General features: G+C 50.7%; 1 protein-coding gene across 1 annotated transcript in view; it reads left to right on the forward strand.

Annotated features, from left to right (window-relative positions):
- Positions 1-23690, forward strand: part of TMEM266 (transmembrane protein 266) — a 67425-nt gene that overhangs the window by 28244 nt on the left and 15491 nt on the right. The window contains exons 5-7 of the mRNA XM_063088415.1: positions 8182-8238; positions 9327-9465; positions 12658-12773. Coding sequence (XP_062944485.1) covers positions 8182-8238; positions 9327-9465; positions 12658-12773 — 312 coding nt within the window. The remainder of the gene's footprint in view (positions 1-8181; positions 8239-9326; positions 9466-12657; positions 12774-23690) is intronic.

Consider the following 23690-nt stretch of genomic DNA (forward strand, 5'->3'; position numbering starts at 1 on the left):
CTCTCAGCTCTTTACCCATTGTCATTTCACTTCCTTTGGCACAGGTTTTGTCCCCAGCTTGGCTGTGAGCAGGGGGACAAAGCCTTATTATAGTCTTCTGTCTCCCCTTGTCACCTGGCACAGAGCTGGGCCTATAGCGCCCACCATGGAAGGAGTGAATAAGTTAAACATGATTATGAGAAATTGTTCTTCAGAATCTCGTTTTCACTTTTTCATTTCCCTTGACTTTGACAATGATCTTAGGGAACTGGCTGGTCAGATATAAAGATGAATTTTCTAAACAAGTTGGAATGTACTACTTTAGACAGTATCGAGCTCGCTGTCAGTAGAAGTCTGCAAGCTCAGGCTAGATGGCTGACTCATTTGGCTACTAGAGTGGGGATTTAAACTTGGCAGGGGGTTGGGCCATGCAACATAATATTTAAGGCCCTCCCTCCAGCTCTGAGATTCTAGGAATAATCCCAGGCCCAGAATGTTCCACCTGCCACAGCATTCTCAGCAACAACCAATGCAGGCAAGTGGAGAGAGCTGAGCTAATACTTCTAACTCCTAGATAAGAGACCTAGAAGAAAAAAATACATCCTCGCTGACACTTGGCCTCAGAAGCAGACTGAGACCTGAGACTGGGCCATCAGGGTTACATCCGGAAGGAGATGGGAGACCACCAAGTGGACAGTCCAAAGACTGGGTCCCTGGTGACTTCTCACACCTCATCTACACTAGGGTAAGCCCTGAGACTCCATCTCATCAACCTGATGTAGAAAATAATATTCTCAATGTTTATGAGAATAACTCTGCCCGTTGCAGAAAATTAAGAAAACTTAGATAAGCCAAAATAAGAAAGCAGAAGTCACATCACCCACAGATAACGACTATTAATTTGGTTTATGTCCAGTGAGCCTTTTCCAGTGCCTATATATACATACCTTTTCCCTAAGAAAAATGGGATCATAGTGAACCTGACATTCTAGAACTTGCTTTGTTTTGTTCATTAATATTTTGTAAATGTCTTTCCATCTTATTTTAGATTATTTTATAGCAACATTGCAAGGGTACTTCAAAAAGTTCATGAAAAGATTTGTATTATCTTTTAATTCTATTTTTCCACTCATGTTTTTGAGCACCCGCATATGTAGGAGCATTCTACCTGATCATTTTTTTTATTAGGAAATAGCTCAAGCATACTGGAAACATAGTGAATCATTTGTTGCACGCCTGTGTGCCCACCACCTGCTTTGTCCAATCCTAACATTTTGGCGCTCTCCTCCCCCATTTTCAGTGGCTGCATTCATTGTGTATAGGTCCCTAGTTTGCCCTCACCTCGGACGTTAGGTTGTTCCCATGTTTCTGCTGTGATAAATGGTACCAGCCCTGAAGACTCGCCCCTTCTCAGCACCCCCAGCATGGATCTAGAAGCAGCTTCCTAGAAGTAGGAAGGGAAATGGATTCTCAGCCAAACTCACAGGTGTTCCTGCAGCCCATGGAGGTGGTTTCATCCCAACACGTCCTCAGTGAAGCTGCCAGCACCTCCTCCCCACCTGCTCCTCTCACGCCCAAAGTCCTCACCACCTCTGCCCTCACCTGTCACCATTTCCATGTGTCACCAGTGGTCATGACTTACTTCTCACCCGAGAGGCCAGTTCATTCATGTGGGCCAGTGATACAGAGGGAAGAATAGGCCCAGCCTGCACAGTCAGGCCCAGGCTCTGAGCCTCCTGGTTCAACCTCTTGCCAGCTGTGTGTCCTGGAAAAGACACTTCACTTCTCCAAGCATTGAGCTTCCTCATCTATGAGAAGTTAAAAATGCCCATCTTAGAGGGAAAGTATTAGTTTGGGTTCCTGTATTAGTTTGGGTTCTCCAGAGAAACAAAACCAAACCTATATAGACACATACGTACATATATACATATGTACATATATACACATGCATACATATACATGAGGGTACTTCAAAAAGTTCATGAAAAAGTTTGTATTATCTTTTAATTCTTTCCACAAACTTTTTGAAGTGCCCTTGTGTATGTAAAATACGGAATTGGTTCATGCAGAAAGAGCAAATTCTACCTTCCGCTGCCTTTTTGTTCTGTTCAGGCCCTCAACAGGTTGGATGGTGGCCACCACCACACTGGGGACGGCCGTCTGCTTTACTCGGTCCACCAATCCAAATGCTAATCTCTTATGGAAGCACTTTCACAGGCACACCCAGAAATAATGTTTAACCAAATATCTGGGCACCCTGCAGTCCAGTCAAGTTGACACATAAAATGAACCATCATAGTTCTTAGTACAGATCCTGGCACAGAAGAGGCACTTGATAAATGGAAGCTCTTGTTGATTTGTTTATTCAGCCAACATTGTCAAGTGATTACTCTTTGTCAGGCACTGCAGAAAGCACTGGGGAGTCAGAGTCTGCTCTGATCATTAAGACACAGGCCCAGCTTCAGGGTGCTACAGTCAGCTGAGCAAACGTGGATAATGAGGGAATGAGAGCAGGGAGTGTAAGTCCCCCCAGTGGTCGTAGAGGTCTCCGGAGCACAAGCAACCTGCTCCAGGATGTGTGAGCTTCCAGGTGGGTGGTGGGATGGAAAGGACTGCTAGGTAGGGGTCAATGAATGGGCAAGGGACAGAGGCATGAGTGAATACAGTGTGTCTGGGTGTTGGATATGGCAGGGGAAATGGTGAGAGACATCCTGGGAACCCAGGCAAGGCCAGATCTCGAAGCTCCCTCAATGCCTTGCTCAGGAGTTTGGGTCTTGTTCTGAAGGCAGCAGGGGGGTCCCTGGAGGGTTCAGAGCAGGAGAGGGACATGATGAAACACAGTTTAAAGAAATCACCCCAGCAGCCAGTGTAGAGCAGGGGTCGGAGGCAGGGGGAAGACTGGAATTTGGAGACCAGATAGGAGACATGGTTCAGCTTAGGGTGGTGAAAGGTTTGGACCAGGAAAGTGGAATTGAGAATGGGGAAAGGCACAAGTTGGAGAGAGATGAAGGAGCTAAACTTGGGAGGACTTAGGAATTGATGGAAAGGGAGTGAGTGGGTGGGTGGGTAGGGAGTGTGAGGGAGCAGGTGGGCAGACTGCTAGGGGTCTGGTTTCATTGGCAAGGGGTGGTGATGCCATTTGCTGAGCTGGGAAGTGCTGCTCAAGAGATGAGTCTAAGCTGAAGACGTGGAGTATTGGGTGGCAGCCAAAGCCAAGGGTGAGATTGTCCGTGGAGGCGGTGTTGAGGAGAGAAGAAATTGGAGCCTTGGGAAACAATTTTGGTGTAGACAGAGGAAAAGAAATCTGCAAAGGTGACCAAGAAGGGGTAGCCAGGGAGGTAGGAGAAAACCCCAGAGTGTGGGGTATCCCGGAAACAAAAGGGGCACTTTACGAGCAAGACAGTCAATGGTGCCACGTGTTGCTGACCTAAGTTAGACAAATAACAGGATGTTATCCACTGGCTGTGGCAACAAAGGGGTCATTGGTAACGATCAAGGAGTGAGCAGTTTTACTGGAGCAGAGGGGGCTAAAGTCAGATTGCAGTAGGTTAAGTGGAAATGCCTTTTTTCAAGACCATGCCTGGGGGCACGGGGGGGACCGTGGCTTAAGGGAGACATGGGGTCGGTGAGGATTTTTCTTAGGAGACTTGAGAATGTTCACGTGACATGAGGAAGTTGCAGAAGTAAACCTTGCACGTCTTGTGCACCTCAGTCTCTCTCCTCTCCACCCAGGGTCTGGGACAGTGCTCCATGCGCTGTGAGCACTCAATTGATCTAAGTCATTTAATTGACTGACATCACATGTTCTTGTGTCTACCACCCCACGCTCTACAGGCCTTAGGCCTACTGTTTTAAAGTAGCTGGGAATCTGGGGCCAGGATGAGCACAGCACCAGGGAGAGACTATGCAGTCAGTTTGCCTGTGAGCCCAGAGCCCCTGGAGGGGCGAGCAACTGTGTCTGGTCAGGGAGAGTCACCTTTGGACCCCTAGAGAAGATGCCACCCCAGGAGGAGGAATCTCCATGGGTCACCAGCCACAAACCCCAGGGATTTGGGGGTAGTGAGCACGCAGGAGTGAAAGAGGAGTCTTGTCGGTCTGCTCTTGTTTTATCAATGCCTAACCCCAGGGGGCGTTCTTGTGATGCCCCACAGTCACCCTTCAAACAGCACTGGTCACCTGGCATACCTTTCTTTTATTCACCAGTTCAAGACTGGTGACAATTTCAGCCCCACAAAGGTTTCTCACATTTCTTATTTTTGCCTTATAGTTCTGATCCTGGAACCCATGTCTCCTTCTTGATGTTCTAGTTTAACTCCAGGGAAAACTTGCCCAAGAGTAGATTTTGCTTCTTGAGGAAGCACCAAGGGTCAGCCTCCAGCTGCCTGGTACCCACTGTGGGTGTTTCTTAGGCTGGCCTGCAGAGCCACGCACCACCTAACCCCACCCCTCTGGGCTGCAGGCTGGGGGCTGGATGTGTGCCCTCTCTTCTCCCTGGCCGGTGGACCCCACTTTGGGGATGGCTTTGCAGGCCGCAGGGTGTCCAGCCCCCACTCTGCTCACTAAACCAAAAGGTATAAGAGCTTGGCTCGTAGCGAATAATAAATGGTACCATCCTTGAGGTTTTGCCAAGGCTCTGGCCTTCTTGCTTATCAGAGCAACCTCCTGAAGGCAAGATTGGAATGAAAGGGGCTGAAAACCCTTAGTCCCAGGTGGGAGAGGAGGCAGCTGGAGCTGGGGACTCCAGTTTCCTCAGATCCTCCCTCAAAGCCCTTTGCAGCTCTTGGGGGCAGGATTGCCAGGCCAAGAGTGGGGGTGGTAACAAAATAATCCTGCGTTGTTGCCCTGTATTTTTAGTTAGCAAAGCACTTTCCCTCTGGAGCTCTTGAGCAACTGGGAGGCCGGCAGCATGAGAGGCGGTAGTTCTGCTCTCAGTCTAGGTCAGTGGAGGGATCTGGCCAATGTCACCTGGTTAATAAAGAACAGTCAGAGCTAGTGAGAGGACCAGACATTTGACTCTCAATCTAATGCTCCTTCTACGTGTTGCAACTGTGCATGTGGTCTCCTGTTGTAACCCAAGGCTGCCTTACCTTACACATCCCTGGGGTTCTGTTAGGTGCCCCAGGGGAGTTTTTTTAAAAAGTGTATTCCAGGCTTTGTGCTCGAAGGTTCAATATCCTGGGTCTCCGTGAGATTCCAGGAATCTGCATTTTAAACAAAATCTCCAGATGTTGCTGAAGCAGGGAATCCTTGCCTGCAAGGTTGAGAAGCACCAGCAGTCAGTGGATTGGTCAGCACATGTTTTCAGAGGTGTAAGACCGTGCTAGGTCTGTGGGTGGGGGGCACTGTGGCCTGGTCCCTGCCTCCATGGACAGGTGGTCTTGGTAAAGGTGTTTGGAGTGAGGAAGGATGCTGCAGAGGAAAAGCCAGTTGGTGGGGTTCTCGCTCTGGCTTTGACCCTGACTTGGAGCAGCCATCTTCAGGCCACCGCTTCCCCATCTGTAGCAGGAGGCTGGTCTGGGAGGGGTTCCCAAGCCCTCTCTGCAGCTGCCTCTTGCTGCTCTGCTTCCATGGGCCAGGCGGGGAAGGTGAGGCTCCCAGAGGACGTGGGCTTGAGCCTCAGAGGAGGCATCTCATGTGGACGGGCCAGTGGTCCAGCTGCTCTGCTTACTGACTCGGCACCACTTTGGCCCATAAAACCGTAAACCCCCATCTCTTCCTGGCACACAGAGGCTCCGTGTGTGCTGCCGTCCTGCCCTCCCGCCCTCGCAGCCATGGCTGGCTGTGTCCCATGCCCGGCCGGCTCCCTTCTGCATCCGCACACCACCCACCCCTGGGCCACTGCCTTTCCAGCTAAGAAGAGCCTTGCTTTTAAAGAAGTATGATGATTCCTCTTACATGAGATTGTTAGAATAATGGAATTCATAGAGACAGAAAGCAGGACAGTGGTGGCCAGGGCCTGGGTGAGGGGGTAATGGAGTTATTGTTTAACGGGTGCAGAGTTTCAGTTTGGAAGGATGGAAAAGTTCTCATGGCGGTGATGGTTGCACACCAGTGTCGTGTACTTAGCATGAAAGAACCGTAAACTAAAAATCGGTAAAATGGTCAATTCCATGTTGCGGGTATTTTGCCACAATTTTAAAAGGGGAAGGACAAGGACAAGGAGGAGGAGCAGCAAGGGCAGCAGTAGAAATTGATTCGGGAGCCCCAGAACGGGGAGTTTGGGGCGGATGTGGCTGATGTAGCATTTCAGAGGAGACAAACACCGAGTTTGAAGCTCAGCACAGTTAGAGGGATTGGACAGCCACAGAAGAAACCAGGGCGATATGTGTCTCACACAGCTTGAGTACATAGCGAAGAGCGGAAAACCTCTGGGTCCAAATGCCAGCTTCATCACCGATGGCCCGTGTGAACTTGGGCAGCTTCCTTCACCTCTCTGAGCCTCTCTGTAAAATGAGAATCACATGCGAGGAGGGCTGGCCTAACGTCTGGCAGTTATTGGCATATACTAGAAGGCAGATGTTATTCTCATGAATAATTATAAGAATTGTATCATCTAACCCACCTCTCCAGCAAAAGGGGAAACTGAGGCCCAAAGAGAGGATTTGACTTGCCCAAAGCCACACAACCAGCCCATTACTGAGCCATAACCTCAAGATGTCTTGGATCCCTCGCCTGCCCAGATCTCTTCCCACCCGTGGGAGCTGTCTTGCTGTTAAGCATAGGTCCACCAATCCAGAGACTGAGAAGCCGTATAGGAGTGGACATCAGGTTGCCGAATGTTCCTTTGTGTACTCAAAGGTAGTGACAGAACTGGCTGCCACCAGCATCCCATGTTCTCACCCTTCGTGGAAATCAGGATAGTCCTTTATGGGGAAGAGGTGGATTTTACCAGCCAAGGCTTTTTGCGGCCTAAGTGTGGCTGGTGATCCATGGACTTTCTGCAACTTTTAAGAATCTTCTTTGGAGAGAGATGTATTCTTGGTGAGGAAACCACTCCTGAAGGCAGCAGCATTTAGGAATTACTTATTCATGCATGCATTTGTCCATTCATTCACAATGCATAGTCACTCAGTGCCTACTCTATGCTGGGGATTAAGAGAGAGAAATCAGACAGTGTCTCCTGGGCCTTAACCAGGGGATTGAGTGGGTAATTACCGCAAGTTACAGTGAAGCGCTGTGGGAGGGAGATGGTTCAAGAACTATAGGAACACCGAGGACAGATGCACCAACTGATCTGGAAAGTGTGGAAGAGCTCCATGGAAGTGACATTTGAGCTGAGGCCAGAAGGACAAGAAGGCGAAAGAGCCCTGCTGGTTAGGATATAGGCCAAGCTGCTGTTAACAAGATAACCAAAAATTTACGGGCTTAAACCAGACAGGGTCCATTTCTCACTCGTGGAAGATCAGGTTGGGTGGGCAGTTAAGTCTGATTTGGTGGCTTGGGGCTAGTGGGGAACCAGCAGGCTTCCATCTCATTGCCCACCCCTCCATAGTTGAAGCTGGTTCAGCACCACACCTGCACACCCACGTTCTAGTCTTTGGGAAGAGAGAAAAAGGAGGAAGAGCTTAATCCATTCAAGGGTACAACCTAGAAGCTGTACAGAGCACTTCTGCTCACCAGCCATTGGCCAGAACTTAGTCACATGGCCACTCTTGGACACAGGGAAGGCTGGGAAATGTGGTCATTAGCTGGGTGACCATGCCAAAGCTTCAATAATTGTAGGAGAAGGAGAGAAGAGATTTGAGGTGGAGAGGGAAGTCAACCGTAGTCTTTGCCACATGCAAAGACAACGCTGTAGGAGAGAGAGCTGGCGTGTTTGAAGATCTATAAGTGGTTTGCGGCATGATCACCATGGCAAGAGATGATGCTGGAGAGTGAGGCAGGGTCCTGAGTATCATTCCAAGGGATTTGGATTGTATTTTATATGTACCATGAACACAAAGGGTTCTGAGAGAGGGCTGGTGCCAGGGGGTGCCCAAGGGATAGCACAAAGATGGATGGGCACTGAGCCTGCAGGCAGAGGGGCTGCACGAGATGGGGCTGTAGGAAGACCGGAGCTGGGGCACTCAAGGTGGGGGATGGAGCAGGCACCTCTTCCTATTACTGAACAGGAGAGCAGAGCTCCAGATTCTGAGCTCTGGAATCTTCTCTGCTGGGGAAGAGACTGGAGCAATAACTTCTTTTCTCACTTCCTCCCCTCAGACTGTTCTACGGATTGTGGTACTTGGAATCTGGGACTACATCGAAAACAAAATTGAGGTAAGACCCAATGTCCACCCCCCAATCCCCAGTGCAACTATCCGGGAAGCTGGAAAATGTCACTGTCCCATCCGTCCCAGGGTGGGAGCCACAAGAGGCCTACTCTTCCCTGCACTTGATCAAGGAAGTCCTTTCAGCTGTGCCTGTCGGGTGGGGCAGGGAGGAGGCAGAGGCTGGCGAGTGGCAAATTGAGGTAGTTTCCAGCAAAAGGATGTTCTAGAAAAAACTCCTTGAAATTTTGCAACATTTTAAAATTTATTCTTGAGTCAATTTGAAAAGCTTTTGAAATGTGTTTGAAAACAAATAAATCTATTCTAACATGGCCCAGTGGTGGGAGAGCTGTGCTTTTATAGGAAACTGTAAAAGCTCTTCCCAGCCTGGGTCACCAGTCTGCTTCATGTAAACAGGGTGGGTGCGGTGGGTGGGGATGAGGTGTGGGGAAGGCCTGGCTGTCGCTGGCAGTTTTATGCACACAGCCCAGTGCAAAGCAGTCAGTGTCTGCTGCCTACGCCTTCTTCACCACTCACCTACACTTTAGCCTCTTCGGGCCTCGTGCTTGGGAGCTGACACAGGAGGCCTGGCCATGAGAGGCTCAGACCTAGGCCAGGCTGGGCAGGCATGTGGAGGGTCAGGGCCCAGGGCTCAGTCGTGTGGGCTGGTCCCCCTCTGCTAGCCCCTGACTCCTGCTACCCACAGGGAAGGAGGCACCCACGCCTGCCTTGAGCCCCCACCTTGCCAGTGAGGGATTCAGTGGGGCCGGAGCTGTGCAGCCCAGCCTCTGCCCAGGGCCAGACACCAGATGCGGATCCTATCCTGAGAAGGGACAAGACAGCTCAATGTCATCTGAACAAAGGGCTGGAGATGGGCTGAGACCACTTGGAGGACAGAGAATGCTAAGGAGCATGTTTAGGAGGGGGAGGCTCTGAAACACCGAGGAGGGTCAGGAGGGACAGCCAGGGCTGGGGTGACCTTCTGATGGGACATAGGCCCCCTGGTGAAGTCGCCAGCACCAGTGGCTTTGCCTGACTGGTCTCGGGTCCCAGACATGCAGCATAGCCCAGAGCACTGCAATACGCCTCCCCTCACAGGTCTTTGACGGGGCTGTGATCATCCTATCCTTGGCCCCGATGGTGGCATCCACCGTGGCCAACGGGCCCAGGAGCCCCTGGGACGCCATCAGCCTCATCATCATGCTCCGGATTTGGCGGGTAAAGAGGGTCATTGATGGTGAGTGGCCTGAGAGGGGACATTAGGGCTGGTGGGGCTGCAGGGGGCTGCTCCAGAAATGGGAGCTATGGACTGAGAAGGGAGGGAGATCATGTGACATGGCAGATGGCCACCAGCATCAGGGTGGAAGATGAGACCATTGGCACACAGAGAACCAAGTCTATGCCTGGAACCACCCCCCTGCTCAGGTGTCCATGTACCTGGATGGCCAGCCCTGCAAAGAGCTTACAGCAGGGCCTGTGGTTTTGGAAAGAGCAGCTTTTGACGCCTCTGGTGTCTTGGTGTGTGCCTGCCACCGTGCTTCACTTATCTTTGGTGATACACATTCCTGGCCCCGGGTCTCCATGCCCAGAAAGAGTCTGAGCTGCTCCTGCTTTGTTCTTACCTTTGCTGCCATCGGGGCAGAGGCTGCCCTCCCCATGGAGCACCCTTACCTGAGCAGCTCTGCCCTGGCTTGGGAAGCCTTTTCTCCCACAAAATCTAACCCAGTGTGCGAAATAGACTGAAAGTGGAGTTGCTTTGGCTAACTCGGAGTGGAGGGGACCCAGAACCCACCCTCTTGCCCTCTGCCTTGTCTCCTGAGGCACCTCTAAGGAACTGCCAGGCCTGCTAGAGCACACTTTTAAAACCACTGGGATAGACATTAAGGTCTTTTCCAGCCTTGAATTTTGATTTCTAATGATAGAAACTTGGCCATAGGAACACTCCAAGTGTTTACCCAATGTGTACAAGGCAGGCAGAAGGGCCTCTAGGGTCTGTCGCCCAGAGGTGGGCACCCTCTCCCTGGTCTCCACCCCCATGCCCCACCCTGTGAATAATGTGGGCTTCAGTCCTGGTTTCCATGCTGACATCTCATCAGGGAGCCCTTAAGACAGAGTCTTCATCACACTGGAATGTGGTTGGGTCCAACTTTGGAAGGCTGGGAGGGCTCTGGGAGATATCTAGTCCATTTCCTTCATTTGACAGATGGGGAAACTGAGGCCAGGAGAAATGAGGGTCACAACAAATCAGGCTCTGAACCAGAAGAGAAGCCCAGGACCCCTGATGCCCTCCTACCCCCCGACGCCCCCGTGTTCTTTCGGCTGTTCACTCCACCCACATCCGCTCAGGGCCCTGTTCTTGGCTCTGTCCATGAGAACATCCGCTCCCCTCAGGGCAGGAACAGCGCCTTCTGGCTCTTTCTGCCAGCTGTGGACAGCTGAACACCCTCACGCTAATGGATTTTGACGGGCCCAGTTTGAACGCCCTTCCCAGCTGTTCCCCGTTTTTTCTTGACACATCAGGCGTAGCCATGCTACTAGGAGCCTCACGATAGAATGGGTGTTAATTTACTACTCTCACCCTGGGCGTGAACTGGCTTCAGCAAGGTCCAAGGAGGCAGCAGCAGCTTGGGGCAGCCTCAGGGCCTGGAGATGGGTCTCAGGGACACGTGTCTGCCCTCAAGTCTGGAAGCAAACAGAAAAGTCCCGATTTCTCTTCTCTGTATGATTCCTGTGACAGCCAGAGAACATCTGGAGGTGGAGAGGCTGTGGATGATGGAAAGGGAACTTGGAGAGTGGAGGCAAGGAAGGTTCTAGAACACAGTGGCAAGAGAGGCATGTGACCAAGGTTTTAGAAGAGTCAGCAAGGGCTGGGTTCTGGGAGGCGTGAGAAGAGCGTAAAGGGCAGAGGCCAGATCAAGGTGAGGAATTGATACTGGGACATCCAAGGAGCCCAGAGCCACTAAGCCCAGAGAGCTACCAATGGAGGGGTCCATGGGGCTGCTGCTGGCTGGGAGATGACGGGGCTCTTCTACTCAGAGTCCAGGCTTGCTTTTCTCATCTCACTGTGTGTATGTTATGAATAGGATCATCTGTGAGTAACAGAGACCCAGAATAACAGTGACTTAAAACAGAAGCTTGTTTCTCTCCAATGGAAGTCTGCAGGTAGAGGGTCCAGGGCTGATATGGCACTCACCCTCTGTGGTCAGGGTCTCAGGCTTCCTTTTTTGTTGCTCTGCTGCACATGGCCTACTTTTCAAAGTCACCTCATGGCCCAAGACGGCTGCTCTAGTGCCAGCCATCACATCCTCAGCATAGCCGGGAGGAAGGAGGAAAAGATAAAGAGGTAAAGTGAGGCCCCAACTGCCTTTCCTTTTTTCACACCTTTGATGAGATATAATTCACATGCCATAAAATTAACACATGTAAAGTGTACAACTAAATGGTTTTTAGTATATTCAGAGAGTTGTTCAATCATCACCAAAACCTAAGTTTAGAACATTTCCATCACTCCGGAAAGAAGCTCCTTACACATCAGCAGTCACTTCCCATCCCCCTCAGCTCTAGGCAAACGCTAATCTACTTTTCATCTCCATAGACTTGCTTATTCTGGACATTTCACGTAAAGGGAATCACACGATATGTGGTCTTTTCGTCTGCCTTTACGTTTTCAAGGCTCATCTGTGTATCAGCACGTAGGAGCACGGCATCCCTGTGTTGTCAAACGGCACACCCTCGTGTGGCTGTGCTACATTTTATTTATCCGTTCATCTGTTGATGACCATTTGGGTTCTTTCCACTTTTTGGCTATTATGAATAATGTTGCTGTGAACGTTCGTGTACAAGTTTCTATGTGGATGTGTTTTTATTGTTGTTGGGCACTTAGGAGTGGAATTGCTGGGTCATATGGTCACTCTGTGTTTAACATTTTGAAGAACTGCCAATCTGTTTCCCACAGTGGTTGCACCATTCTACATTCCCACCAGCAGTGTGTGAGGTTCCGGTATTCCCACATCCTCACCAACCCCAGCTGCCTTTTAAGGAAGGCTTCTGGAAGCTGCTGCATGCCACATCCACTAGTATCCCATTGTCCAGAATGTGGTCTCTTGGCCACGCCTAACTACAAAGGAGGCTGGAAAATATAGACTTTTTTCTAGGCAGCTGTGCACACAGCCAAAAAATTGAAAGTTCTATTACTATGGAAAAGGAGAAAAACAGATACCTTGGACACCATGAATTCAGGTTGTAGCCCTCTTGTACTTTCTGGATATTGTTGGATACTTGGTTACCTGCCCCCCATCCCCCACCCCCAGATCCTAAGAGAACTGAGCCTGGGCCTTGAACCTGCTGCTGACTGGATACTGGGTCGGCCCCTCCCCGGCTCAAGCCCTGCCACTGCCAAGTTTTTCATGGGGTTGTCTCTGTCTTCCAGCCTATGTCTTGCCAGTGAAGGTGGAGATGGAGATGGTCATCCAGCAGTACGAGAAGGCCAAGGTCATCCAAGATGAGCAGCTGGAGAGGCTGACACAAATCTGTCAGGAGCAAGGGGTAACGCACTGCCACGTTCAGTTCTGTTCAGTTCTGTCCAAGGCCTGGCTGGGGACACTGTGGTGCCTAAAGCCACAGGATGCTGGAGCTGCAGGGGCCCCAGAGATCAGGGAGCTCGTCCAGCCCCTTGTTGGACTTAGGGAGAACCTGAAGCCCAGAAAGGGGAACACGTCTCCAAGGTCACTGGTGCCCAGCCCAGCCAGGCCTGGGTTCAGCCCTAATTCCCAGGCCAGGTTTCTTCTTACTGCACCACAGTGACCTTCAGTTCCCCAACCTGAGCTGTGAGTCACCAACTCAGTTCTCCAGTCTTCTCAGTCTCTACAGCAGGGGACTGCTTCTGTCTGCTGAGAGTTGCTGGGCACCATTGTGTGTTAGTCATCACACAGGACATCCAGACACCCCCAAAGGGTGTTAGCAGTGCTCTTTGCTCCCCGCGAACTATAATAGAGACTCAGAGACAGGTGGTGCGGCCTTTGAGGACGTGCCCAGCCGAGCCAAAGAAGGCAGTCAGCCAAGCCAGGGAGGGACCCTGCCTGGGAATCCAGAGACCTGTGCTCAAGGCCCAGCCTCTCTGTTCCCTGCCCTGTGGACTTCGGCCAAGTCGTGCCACTTGTCTGCCCTCAGTTCCTTCATCTGTAAGATGAGGGGCTTCTTTCATGTGAGTAGGACAGAGGGAGTTCTGAGGAGGTAGACTGGGCACTCAGAAGGTGGGTGACAGCTGGGCCTTGTAGCAAGACTGCAATGCTCTGTAGGAGCACAGCCTCAGGTGCAGGGAAGGTTCCGGTACCAGGCTGTAAGATGGGAATGCCACCGAGGGACTAGCAAGGTCGTGGGAGTGTGGGAGGATAGGCCAAATGACATGCACGGTCATTCCCTTCTGCCCTGCAGATTCTAGGGGGAGGACAGAGCCACTGCCTCTTAATCCATGAGCCAGACAAGCTCGGCCTCCACCTCTCAGTGCCCCAGGGTCAGCCTGGCCTGGCCTGCCCACAGCTGTGTACTGATGTGGTGCTGCGCAGTGAGGATAGGCAGCCCAGCTCCCTCCACCCCCCACTGCCAGTACCCAGGCCCTTGCCAAGGGGGTCTCAGGGCTGAGGTCTCGCCTCTCACATGGGTTTGCCATGTGTCTGCCTATCTTGCCAACATCCTGTCTCATTTGTCTTGTGCACAAACACTCTGAATGAGCTAATTGGAGTCACCTGTCGTTCTGACAAGCCCTGTGCCATTCCACCTTTTGGGTTTTGGTCGGGCTGTGCCCCTTGCCTGGGTCCCTGCCTATCTACTCTGCTTGTGTCCTTCAAGTCCCGGCTTCCGCACAGAATATGATGCTCTGCCACAGCCCCACAGCCCTCACTGTGGGTGTCCCCAGGGCACTGGGCACTCACTGCCATTGGCAGTGGTCATTCATTCCCCGGGGCAAGGCTCGTCCAGCTCACATTTGTTCCCAGCCCTAACCCAGCACCTGTGCTGCAGGTCTCAGTAAATATGTCCTCAGTGCATCTCTTGGCTCCTCAACCCCATCCTCTCCTAGCTGGAGTGGGGTGGGAAGTGCGTGGGATGTCCCCACAGGGACATATGTGCGCAGTGTCTTCAAAGTCATCCCCTTGGAATGTCTGTCAGGAAACCAAACCTTTTCATCTACTTTGGGAACACCATGTCCTTGCATCTCAGCACAGAATGCTTATGAGGGACAAGAGGGACCATCAGGAGATGCAGCCCTCAGGGGCACATTGTCCAAGGCTTGGTCCTGGGAGTGGGCAGTCTGTGTAGGATCTTAGCTCTGGAACACAAGTGTGCCAGTCCCTACGCAGCTGGCACCACCCTCGTTCATTCTCTCACAATTCATTGCTGTCGGTGCCTTCTCTGCACTGGACTTGTGCAGTGGAGGGCAGGTGTGCCCCTGCCCTAATGGAGCTCTGGGTGACTCGGGGAGTTTGGTTGCAGTCTGGTGCGATGCATGCTTCACAGGGGGCGTGTGCGGAGGCTCTGCACACCAGGTGGGGAAGGGTTTCCAGAGGAACTGACGCTAAGCAGGGCCACTTGGAGAAGGGCGCCAGGCAGAGGGAACAGTGTGAGGCCTGGGAGTGGGTGCTATGCTAGGGGCATGGGGGCAAGCAGGGCTTCCATGTGAGCAAAGGGCCGTGGAAGGGTGGGGAGGCAGGCTCGGGAAGAGCCTCTACAGCTGGCTAGAGAGTTTGGGCTTTCTCCTGTTTGGAAAGAGGAAGCCTGAAGTGTTAGAAGCAGGGGTGGGGATCCGCCCAGAGCTGAGTTTTTGATGGATCTTTCTGGCTGCTGTTGGAGGACAGCTAGGAGAGGGTGGGAGTGGACACGGGAAGACTAGGAAGAGAGGGCGTGGGCAGAAGGAGGTATAGACAGAATCGGGCTAGAAGTTGATCAGGCAGCTCGCAGTCTAGTGTCTAACAGGAAAACTAGCACTCAACTGCGGTTGGCAATGTGAGAGACACGGACACAGGACTGCATCTACCCCTTGTAGATTTGCAGCCTCCCAGCCCAGCAGGGAACACGGTGACCCTGCCACACGCCTCACAGCAGCAGCACATGTGCCACGTGGCCAGGAGAGAATCTGAATGGCAAGCCCACCTCCCACAGTTTCCATCATGACCTCTGTCCTGAGCTCCCGGGGGATCCCAGGTTCCTGCGGTCCTGCTTCAAGTCACTCCCCACATGTGGCCTCCTTCCCGGGGGTCTCAGCCAGAGGGAGATTCCCTTAGATTCTGCAGGAAGGAGCCAATAAATAAAGACAGATTCCCTCTAGGTAGTGACATCTGGAAAAGAGATGAACAGAAACAAACCATTTTAATGTAAAAAACATCTGAAGCCTGTCATTTTAGTTAAGACAGCAAAAGGGCCAGACAGGCAGGAGTCCCGGCGGGGCGGCTGGGTAGGGTGGGAAGGTTGCCTGGCCAGGAATGCTGCTCTGCCAGCGCTCGGCCGAGCCCAGTCCACGGGGCAGAGCAGGTAGACACCTCATGTCCAGCTGTATCTTGAGACCAGGTTTGAGACTTGGCAACAAATACCCCTAAAGAAATGAGAGTGCCAGCCCATGGAATGTCAGGGAAGGAGCACATGGAATGGGTAAGAATAGACTTTAGGGACAGACCTGGGTTCAAGGCCTGCTTGACCACTTACTGGCCTTGTGGCTTTGGGCACTGATGGGACCTCTGTGGGCGTTGGTTTTCCTAATCTGAAAAATGGGGACAGTAATAAAATCCTTGAAGGACAGTTTGTGAGATTGTATAGCCTGAAGCCTGGCATGGGATAAATAGTGACTAATAAGAGCTAACCCTACCCAGTCCTTCCCCAAGCACCCAGTTTCCAAATAAGAAAACCAGACAGTGGGGTTTGCCCCAAGCTAGTTTGGGGCTCCTGAAGCCAGGAATAGATCCAGGTGTCTTAACTGTGAACCCTGTTCTTTCCCAGCCCACCTTGTGCAGGGTCATGCTCTGCCTCACTCTTTCTCCTCACGTTCAGTGGAAACACTGATCCGATTATGCACCAGGGTGTGTGCGGGGGGTCCTGACCCATAGTCTCGGGGCAGTTCTCTCTCCACAGGCACAGACCCAGCTCCACTCAGCTGTCTCAATGGCATTTCCAAAGAGCTCCTGCCTGCTCACCCCACCCCCCACCCTATTCCAGGTCATTCTAGTCATCTTTGTCACAAAATCTTGCTCTCTCTCTCCCTGCTGGAATTCTCAGTTTAATGAAGCAACTTCCAAACTGAATTCATTTATGCTGCCTAAAAAATGGACATTTACCAAAGTTCCAACAAAAGGTGCAGGGTCTCAGTTTAAGTATAACACTCAGTCTGCATGCACCACGCTCTCCCCCGGGATGTGTTTGTGTACATAGTTGCCATGACTTCACTGGCCTTAACTCTTTTTAAAAAATAAACTTTATTTTTTAGACCAGTTTTAGATTTATAGAAAAATTGTGAAGAGAGTACAGAGTTCCCGTACCCCTGCAACTGGTTGCCCCTATTATTAACATCTTACGTTAGTATCTTTGTTTGTAACAAGGAATGAACTGGTATTGATACGTTATGCAGATTTCCTTTGTTTTCACCTAACGTCCTTTATCTGTTCCAAGATCCCACGAGGGCACCACATTGCATTTAGTCTTTACGTCTCCGTGGGCTCTTCTTGGCTGTGAAAATTTCTCAGACTCTCCTTGTTTTCGATGACCTTAGCTTTGAGGAGCACTGGTCAGCATGCCCCTCTGTTGGGACTTGCCTGATGCTTTTGTCATGATTAGACTGGGATTATGGGTTTTGTGGGGGAAGACCACAGAGGTAAAGGTCATTCTCATCACATCACATCAAGGGCATGTACTGTCAACATGACTTGTCATTGTCGATATTGACTTTGATCCCCTGGCTGAGGTAGTGTTTGTCAGGTTCCTCCACTGTAAAGTTACTCTTATTTTTTTCCATCTTAGCTTTTTTGGAAAGATTAAATTGCTTCTTAAGGTGACCCTGTAGAGACTCTCGGTGACATGGTTTGCCAGTTTCTTGCATGAATGTCTTGTACATGTCATCTTCTGTGCCACGTGGCAGCTCATTTCTAACTGCAGGCCACTCCGAGGTGCCCCAGAACCACTTCACAGTATAGATGAAAGGTCCCTTGGAGAGCATCTGAAGCCCAGAGAAGACGAGAGGTATGCCCAACATTGCACAGCAGTCAGGAGGTTAGGATGGAAACAGAGGTCTCTTGTGGGCTCATTCCAGTGCTTTCTCCTGGGATTTCACTGGCCATCTGATCTGGACAGGCAGACAGGATTTACTGCTTCCTTCCTTCCCATCATCTCTTCTGACCACTGGGTACACCTCATCCTTAACGGATTGCTACCCAGAAAGAGGAGCCGGAGGGGAGGAAGACACTCTGTGGGTCAGTCTTCCCCAGGCCGGCCTTCCGCAGTCTGCTTCCAGGGTGCCCACTACTGTGCTGGAATCACGTAGCCTCAGACCCCAGGATTCAACAGTCCTTCAGCTAGAAGGTGCTTTCTGTTCACTTCTGTTTTGTTCTCTGGATCCTGGCCAGAATTTTACTAAGAGTTAATCTCGCTGGTACACAGATGGATTCCAGAGGCGGGATTCTTGTGTCTGTCCTTTAGGGAGACAGTGTGAACTTTTTGTCTCTCTCTTTGTACTGGCTGTTTTAGAAATCAAAGCTGTTTTACATGCAGCGTTTAAATCAATGCAATGATATATCCTTCTGACTCATCTTACGAAACCACTTCTGAGATTTTATGTATATCCATGCCCAGGTTCTTGCTCTAATCTGAAGCATACTCTGAACTCCCCATTATACCTGCTCTTTGCCCTCCAAGCCTTTGGCACAAAGTAGTACATTCCAACCTGGCCTGCTATGAAGTTAGTTTCTCTTCTCTGTTGGGCCCTATAGGAAGGATAGAGGGAAGTTAAGTTCTCCTTCCTCAGCACCACTCACCCTGAGACTGTTGGCAAAATACTGAGGGGTATGGAGTTCAGTCTAGGGTGACTTGAAGTCCAGCCTCCAAGGAGGCCAGTGGAATCCCTGAGTCCCTTAGGACAGCCTTGGACCTTGGGCTAGTGCCAGTTTCTGAAAGAGGAGACCTGTGTGGGGCAGCATGTGGGGCAGCATGAGGGGCGGAGGGAATCCTCTTAAATGGGGAGCAGGCATGCTCGGGTCAGACCTCAGCCCCGCCGTCAGCTAGCTGTCTCCCCCTTAGTCCCTGAGTCTCAGCCTCCTCATGGGAAAAATGGAGTCAGCAAGGCTTATATCACGTAGTTGCTGGGGGGGATCAGTCTGGCCCACTGGAGTCTCTCAGTGTTGAAAACAAGAGAGAATAAAAATAGTACTAAACTCATTTGTATAATGGTGATCATGTAGAAAGGCACTGTCATATATTTTAGCTTATTTTGACTTTGATGGTCAAAGTTGGTAGGCTGGGTACTATGAATCCCTTTACAAATGGGGAAACTGAGGCCCAGGAGGCTATTCCTTGCCCAGATCCTGCAGTTTGTCGTGGAAAGGCTGCGACTGGAACCCAGGGCTCCAGTGTCCTTTTCCCTATGCCAGAAATAGGGCATCTGCACAAATCACTCTTAGTTGGGGTGAATACCACTAGCTGCTGCATCAAACAAATCCTGAAATGTCAGTGGCCCAGCACAAGAAGGGTGTACTAGTCACTCACATCATAGCCCAATGCGGGTTGCCATGGGGGTGGGGGCGTGGCGTGGAGGGGCTCTGTTCCACACAGTCACGCTACCAGCGGCCTCCAGACTCCTTCCGTTTTGTGGTTCTGTCCCCCTCTAAGTCCTCTGCGTCTTCTCCAGTCCACCAGTCGATACAAGAGGGAGACTGGAGAACTGGGCACAGCAGGTTTTTATTGGCCAGGCCTGGAAGTGTGACGTTGCTTCTGTCCCCATCTTGTCATCAAGACTCCATTACACAGTTCTAACTAAAGACACCAGATGCTGTCAGAGTGGTCTGTGTGCCCAAGAAGAAGGGAAAACAGACACCTGCCCAGTCACCTAGCCCATAAAACAAGGCCAGTGGGTTCACAACGTTCCCTACCCTTTCCCCCTTCCAATATGGCAGAAGGCACAGTTACACTTATCAGAGTCCTCCCTGGACTTGTTTCCTGAAGAAATAAGATGATAGTGTGGCCCCCACGCTCTAGGCATTTCTGATGGAGGAACGGGGTGGGGGTGGCGGTGTCAGGCCTTCCCCCATCCACTGCCACCGTCGTTCATGTGGAGGAGCCATAGCAGACTTGGAAGGCAGTGGGGGGCCTGCTTGGGAACTGGGGCCACCTCCCATGCAGGCTTCACTCCGGACTGCCCTGAGAATGCCAATGGGTCAACACAAATCACTCGCCTTTGAGGGTGGGCTAGCAGCTCAAAGGAACACTGAAAGGCAGGGACAGCAGGAAAATAGCAGGAAAGGGGTTCTGCCCTGGCTCTGGGGATGGGGCTTGATGCAGGCTCATTCCGTCTTTTCCTCCAGAGGCCCTAAGCCCTCAACTCTGCACAATAGCCTTTGTTACCTGGGTTATTCCAGATTTCCACTGTGGGAAGTGAGGTTTTTTTTTTTTTTTTTTTTTTAACATGGGAAGTGATTTGTAAAACAGCTGATAGCTTTAATGACAAGCCTATTTAGCTGATAAAATTAGCCATCCGAGGAATAACTTATGTTATCCTTTTGCCATAATTTAAATTTATGACCAACTACCAGTCATCTTCACAGTGGATGGAAAGGGGCCAAGGTCAATCTCAGCTTCACCCTGCTCCTAAATCATTAATTTGCATCTGTCTCCCGATTTTTATTGTTACCAACAATGGCAAAACTAATGGAAATAAACATTGGATGGCATCCCAACAGCAGATGGGATGGGTTTGAAGGCAGGGCAGGCTGTGCAGACAGCACTAATAGGATGGAGGAAAATTATTACTATTGCATTAGATACCATCGAGCTGCTGGCCAAAGTGCGCATTGATCAGGCCAAGGCCCGTGTCAACTGGACTCCACAACCAGACCATTAAAGGCAGGGAAGCACTGGGTGTGCCCACCCTGCTGCCCCAGTGGGTCTGGCCCCACCTGGGCATGCATTAAAAGCCCAGCCCAATGGAAGGGGCCTGACTCACTCCTGTAATGCATGCTGAGGGCTTCCTGGTGGATCCCAACTGATTGCTCATATTATCTGATTAGAATACTTAGCTAATGATGTGCATTGAGTGGGGCTGTGACTGCACTTTAATTCTTCCCAAGTCTGGGGATGGTCTTTTTTCCCCACCAGGCCAGTTTGCCAATGGAAGATTTGCTTCACTGTGTCATCAAAGCCACCATGCACCTTCTCTCCCGGAGGCCTGGGCCCACATGAACCCTGGGGAGCCTGAGAGCTGTGCAGTTGCTGCCTGTCTGTTTTCAGCAGGGTGATGGTGAGGTGTCTAGGTGTGGTTTTTTGTATTTATCCTGCTCAGGAGTCTCTGAGATTCTCAAAGTTATGGGTTGATGTTCTTCATTAGATTTGGAAAGTTCATGGCCGTGATTTCTTTATATATTGCTTCTGTCCCATTTTCTCACTCTCCTCCTTCTGGAGCTCTAGTTTTCTATGTCAGGCTGTTTGATCATGTCTCTTTTACACCCTGTTCTGTTCCCCCATTCTCTCTCGCTCTCTCTCTCTCTCTCACTCTCTCTCTTTCTCTCTCTCTGTCTTGTTCTTTCTGGCTATAAGTTTTGATATTTTTCTATAGACCTATCTTTAAGTTCAACAACCCTATCTTCTACTATGTCCAGTCTACTGTTAAACCCATCCCACCAAGTACTTAATTTCAGATATTATATATTAAGGTCCTTGATTCCTTTTATAGATTCAAATTCTCTGCTGAAATACTACATTCATTTTGTCCATTTTCCCCCTATTTTCTTTAACATATTAATTATAGGTATTTTGAAGTCCTTGTCTATTAATGCAAATATTCACAGAAGTCAGCTGCTATTAACTGCTTTACATTTTGATAATTGATCACTTTTTCCTGCTTATTTGCATGACTAGTAATTCTTATTGTATGCTATCCATTGCTGATGGTACATTTTAGAGGTTCTGGATTACATTATATTTCTGTAAAGAGTTGGTCCTCTAGGGATGGGGCATTTCAGCAGGGAGTAGGGGATGGCCCTCAAGACAGCACCAAGAGGTGACTGGCATTTGTGTTTTATTCTGTCCCAGCTAGGATCCCAGAGCTAGTAGAGAGCTCGTCACAGACTCAGAATTCAGCTAGTGCATTTGTCTTATTAAACATAGTAAAACTGAGGTCCAGAGTGGAAAAGGAACTCACCCAAAGACAGAGTGAGGGAGGGGTGATGGCTCAAGAGCTCGGGCTCCTGCCCCCAGCCCTTGCTTTTCCTCCTGTAGGGACCTCCTGCTCTTTCCTGGCCCCTGCTACCATCAAGCTCCCCTGTATCCTGTTTGGCCAAGTTACTTCCATCTTGCCCATAAGGCTGCAAGTTCCTGGCACAAGCTCTTGGGGGATGGAAGCCAGAGGCAGGGGCTCTGGTCTCTGCCCTCCTCTGTGCACCATGTGGTCCTACCCTATCCCTCACCCTTTCCCCCAAGACAGAAGGCTTCTTCCCACTTCCAAGCCTCAGTTCACCCATTGGACTAATGAGGCCCTGATATTCCTAGACCCCTTTACAACTCTTCAGTCAATGGGGGGAACCACAGGAGGCCATGTTAAGTATAGGAGGAGCCAGCTAGAACATCCTGAGAATCCCCGGGCTGTCACAGCCAGTGACAGAGCAGAGAGCCATTTAGCCCATAGGCAGTTTCCCTCTAAAGAGTCAGTTATTCCTCCTCAGGGTGAGGGCTGAAAGCACACAGCCACCCCACACTCTCTGGGTGTGAAGCATGTCAAAATCTGTCCCCGAAGCAGGTTGCCCTCTCTGTCACCCCATTCTAATCCATGCCATGTGCTGATATTCTTGCCTCCTAAATAGTTCTCTTATCCTTCCTCTTATCTCCATCTCCAATCTCCATCCTAGTCCAGATCTGGTCATCTCTGGCCTGGACCACTGCAGTAGCCTCCCAGCTGGTATTCCCATATCCACCCTGGCCCTGTCCAATCCACTATCCACTCTGCAGTCAGCAAGGTCCTTTCAAAATGCTCATCTGGGTCACCGCACCACCACCTCCACCACTCCGCCCTTCTGCTTGAAAGATGTCAGTGGTTTCTTGTTGCTCTTTAATTAAAGGGTGAAGTCCTTAAAACATCTTACTATGGCTACAAGGCACTACCTGCTATGGCCTTTGCTGACTTCCCCAACCCTCTTACCTACTGGTCCTGTGTCTTTCGCACACATCCTGCCTCTTCTGCCACAAGTGCCACTCCAGGGCCAGCCCTTGTCTCAGAGATTTGTTCCCTGCAGTGCAGCAGACATCCCCCCTCACTGAGGCCACCCAGGACTCACCTCCAAGCTGGGGGAGGCATTTTCATTCTAAAACATGTAATCACCATGCTTTACCTGTCTTCTTAGTGAATGAGTGAGCGAGTGGGAGAAGCACAACACACTTGGAGGTCATATCTTCACCTTAAACCTTGTTTCTATACTCATGCCTATGCGCGTGTGGGCTTGGGGCTGGGCAAGCCCTGGCCTCTGTCTAGCCTAAATTCCAGTGGGACACTCTTGGGCAGCCCCATATCAATTACAAGCCATCAATAATGCATCCCTTCAGAGTGGCCTAGGAAGCCATTAGCTGGCCCTGCAAGCCCAAATGAGTAGCCTTGGAGAAAGTGGGCTGGGTGTGCTCATGGGAATTTCAGATTGGCCTGGATAGGAAGGGCTCCCAGCCCCAGCAGAGCTCCGGAGGGTTGCCTCATGAGTCCTCCATGACCTCTGAGAACTTTACTGCCAGAGGATGCCTCACATCCTTTCCCTTTGCCCAAAAGACCACCCCATAATGAGCCAGCCTCGCTTTCTCATCCTCTGAGACCACCAGCCCCGTTTGAGTGCTGGGTTATCGAGGTCCAGAGTCTGAACCCAATCTGAGACCACTGTTAGGGCTGAGTCTGTGACCAGGGTTGGGGCTCAGTGTGTGACCGGGATCAGGGCTTAGTATGTAGCTAGCATCAGGAGTCTTTGTCACAGCTTTGGGCTAGGGTTGAAGTTCATTTTGTAGCAGGAGATTAGGGCTTAGTCTGAAACCACAGAATTGTATAAAGCTAACTAGTTTCATTCATTCATTTATCCAACAATATTTATTGAGTGCCTCCTGTATACCAAGCCACAAAACAGACCAAGTCTCTGCTTCTATGGAGATTATATTCTCCTTGGGAGTGAAGGGTGGCAGTCATGTGTTGGAGCCCTCGCTGGCCCCTGAGAGCCGATTGTGCACATTTCTTCCCAATTCCCCATGACA

The sequence above is a fragment of the Cynocephalus volans genome, chromosome 3, assembly GCF_027409185.1.
Source record: "Cynocephalus volans isolate mCynVol1 chromosome 3, mCynVol1.pri, whole genome shotgun sequence".
NCBI lineage: Eukaryota > Metazoa > Chordata > Mammalia > Dermoptera > Cynocephalidae > Cynocephalus > Cynocephalus volans.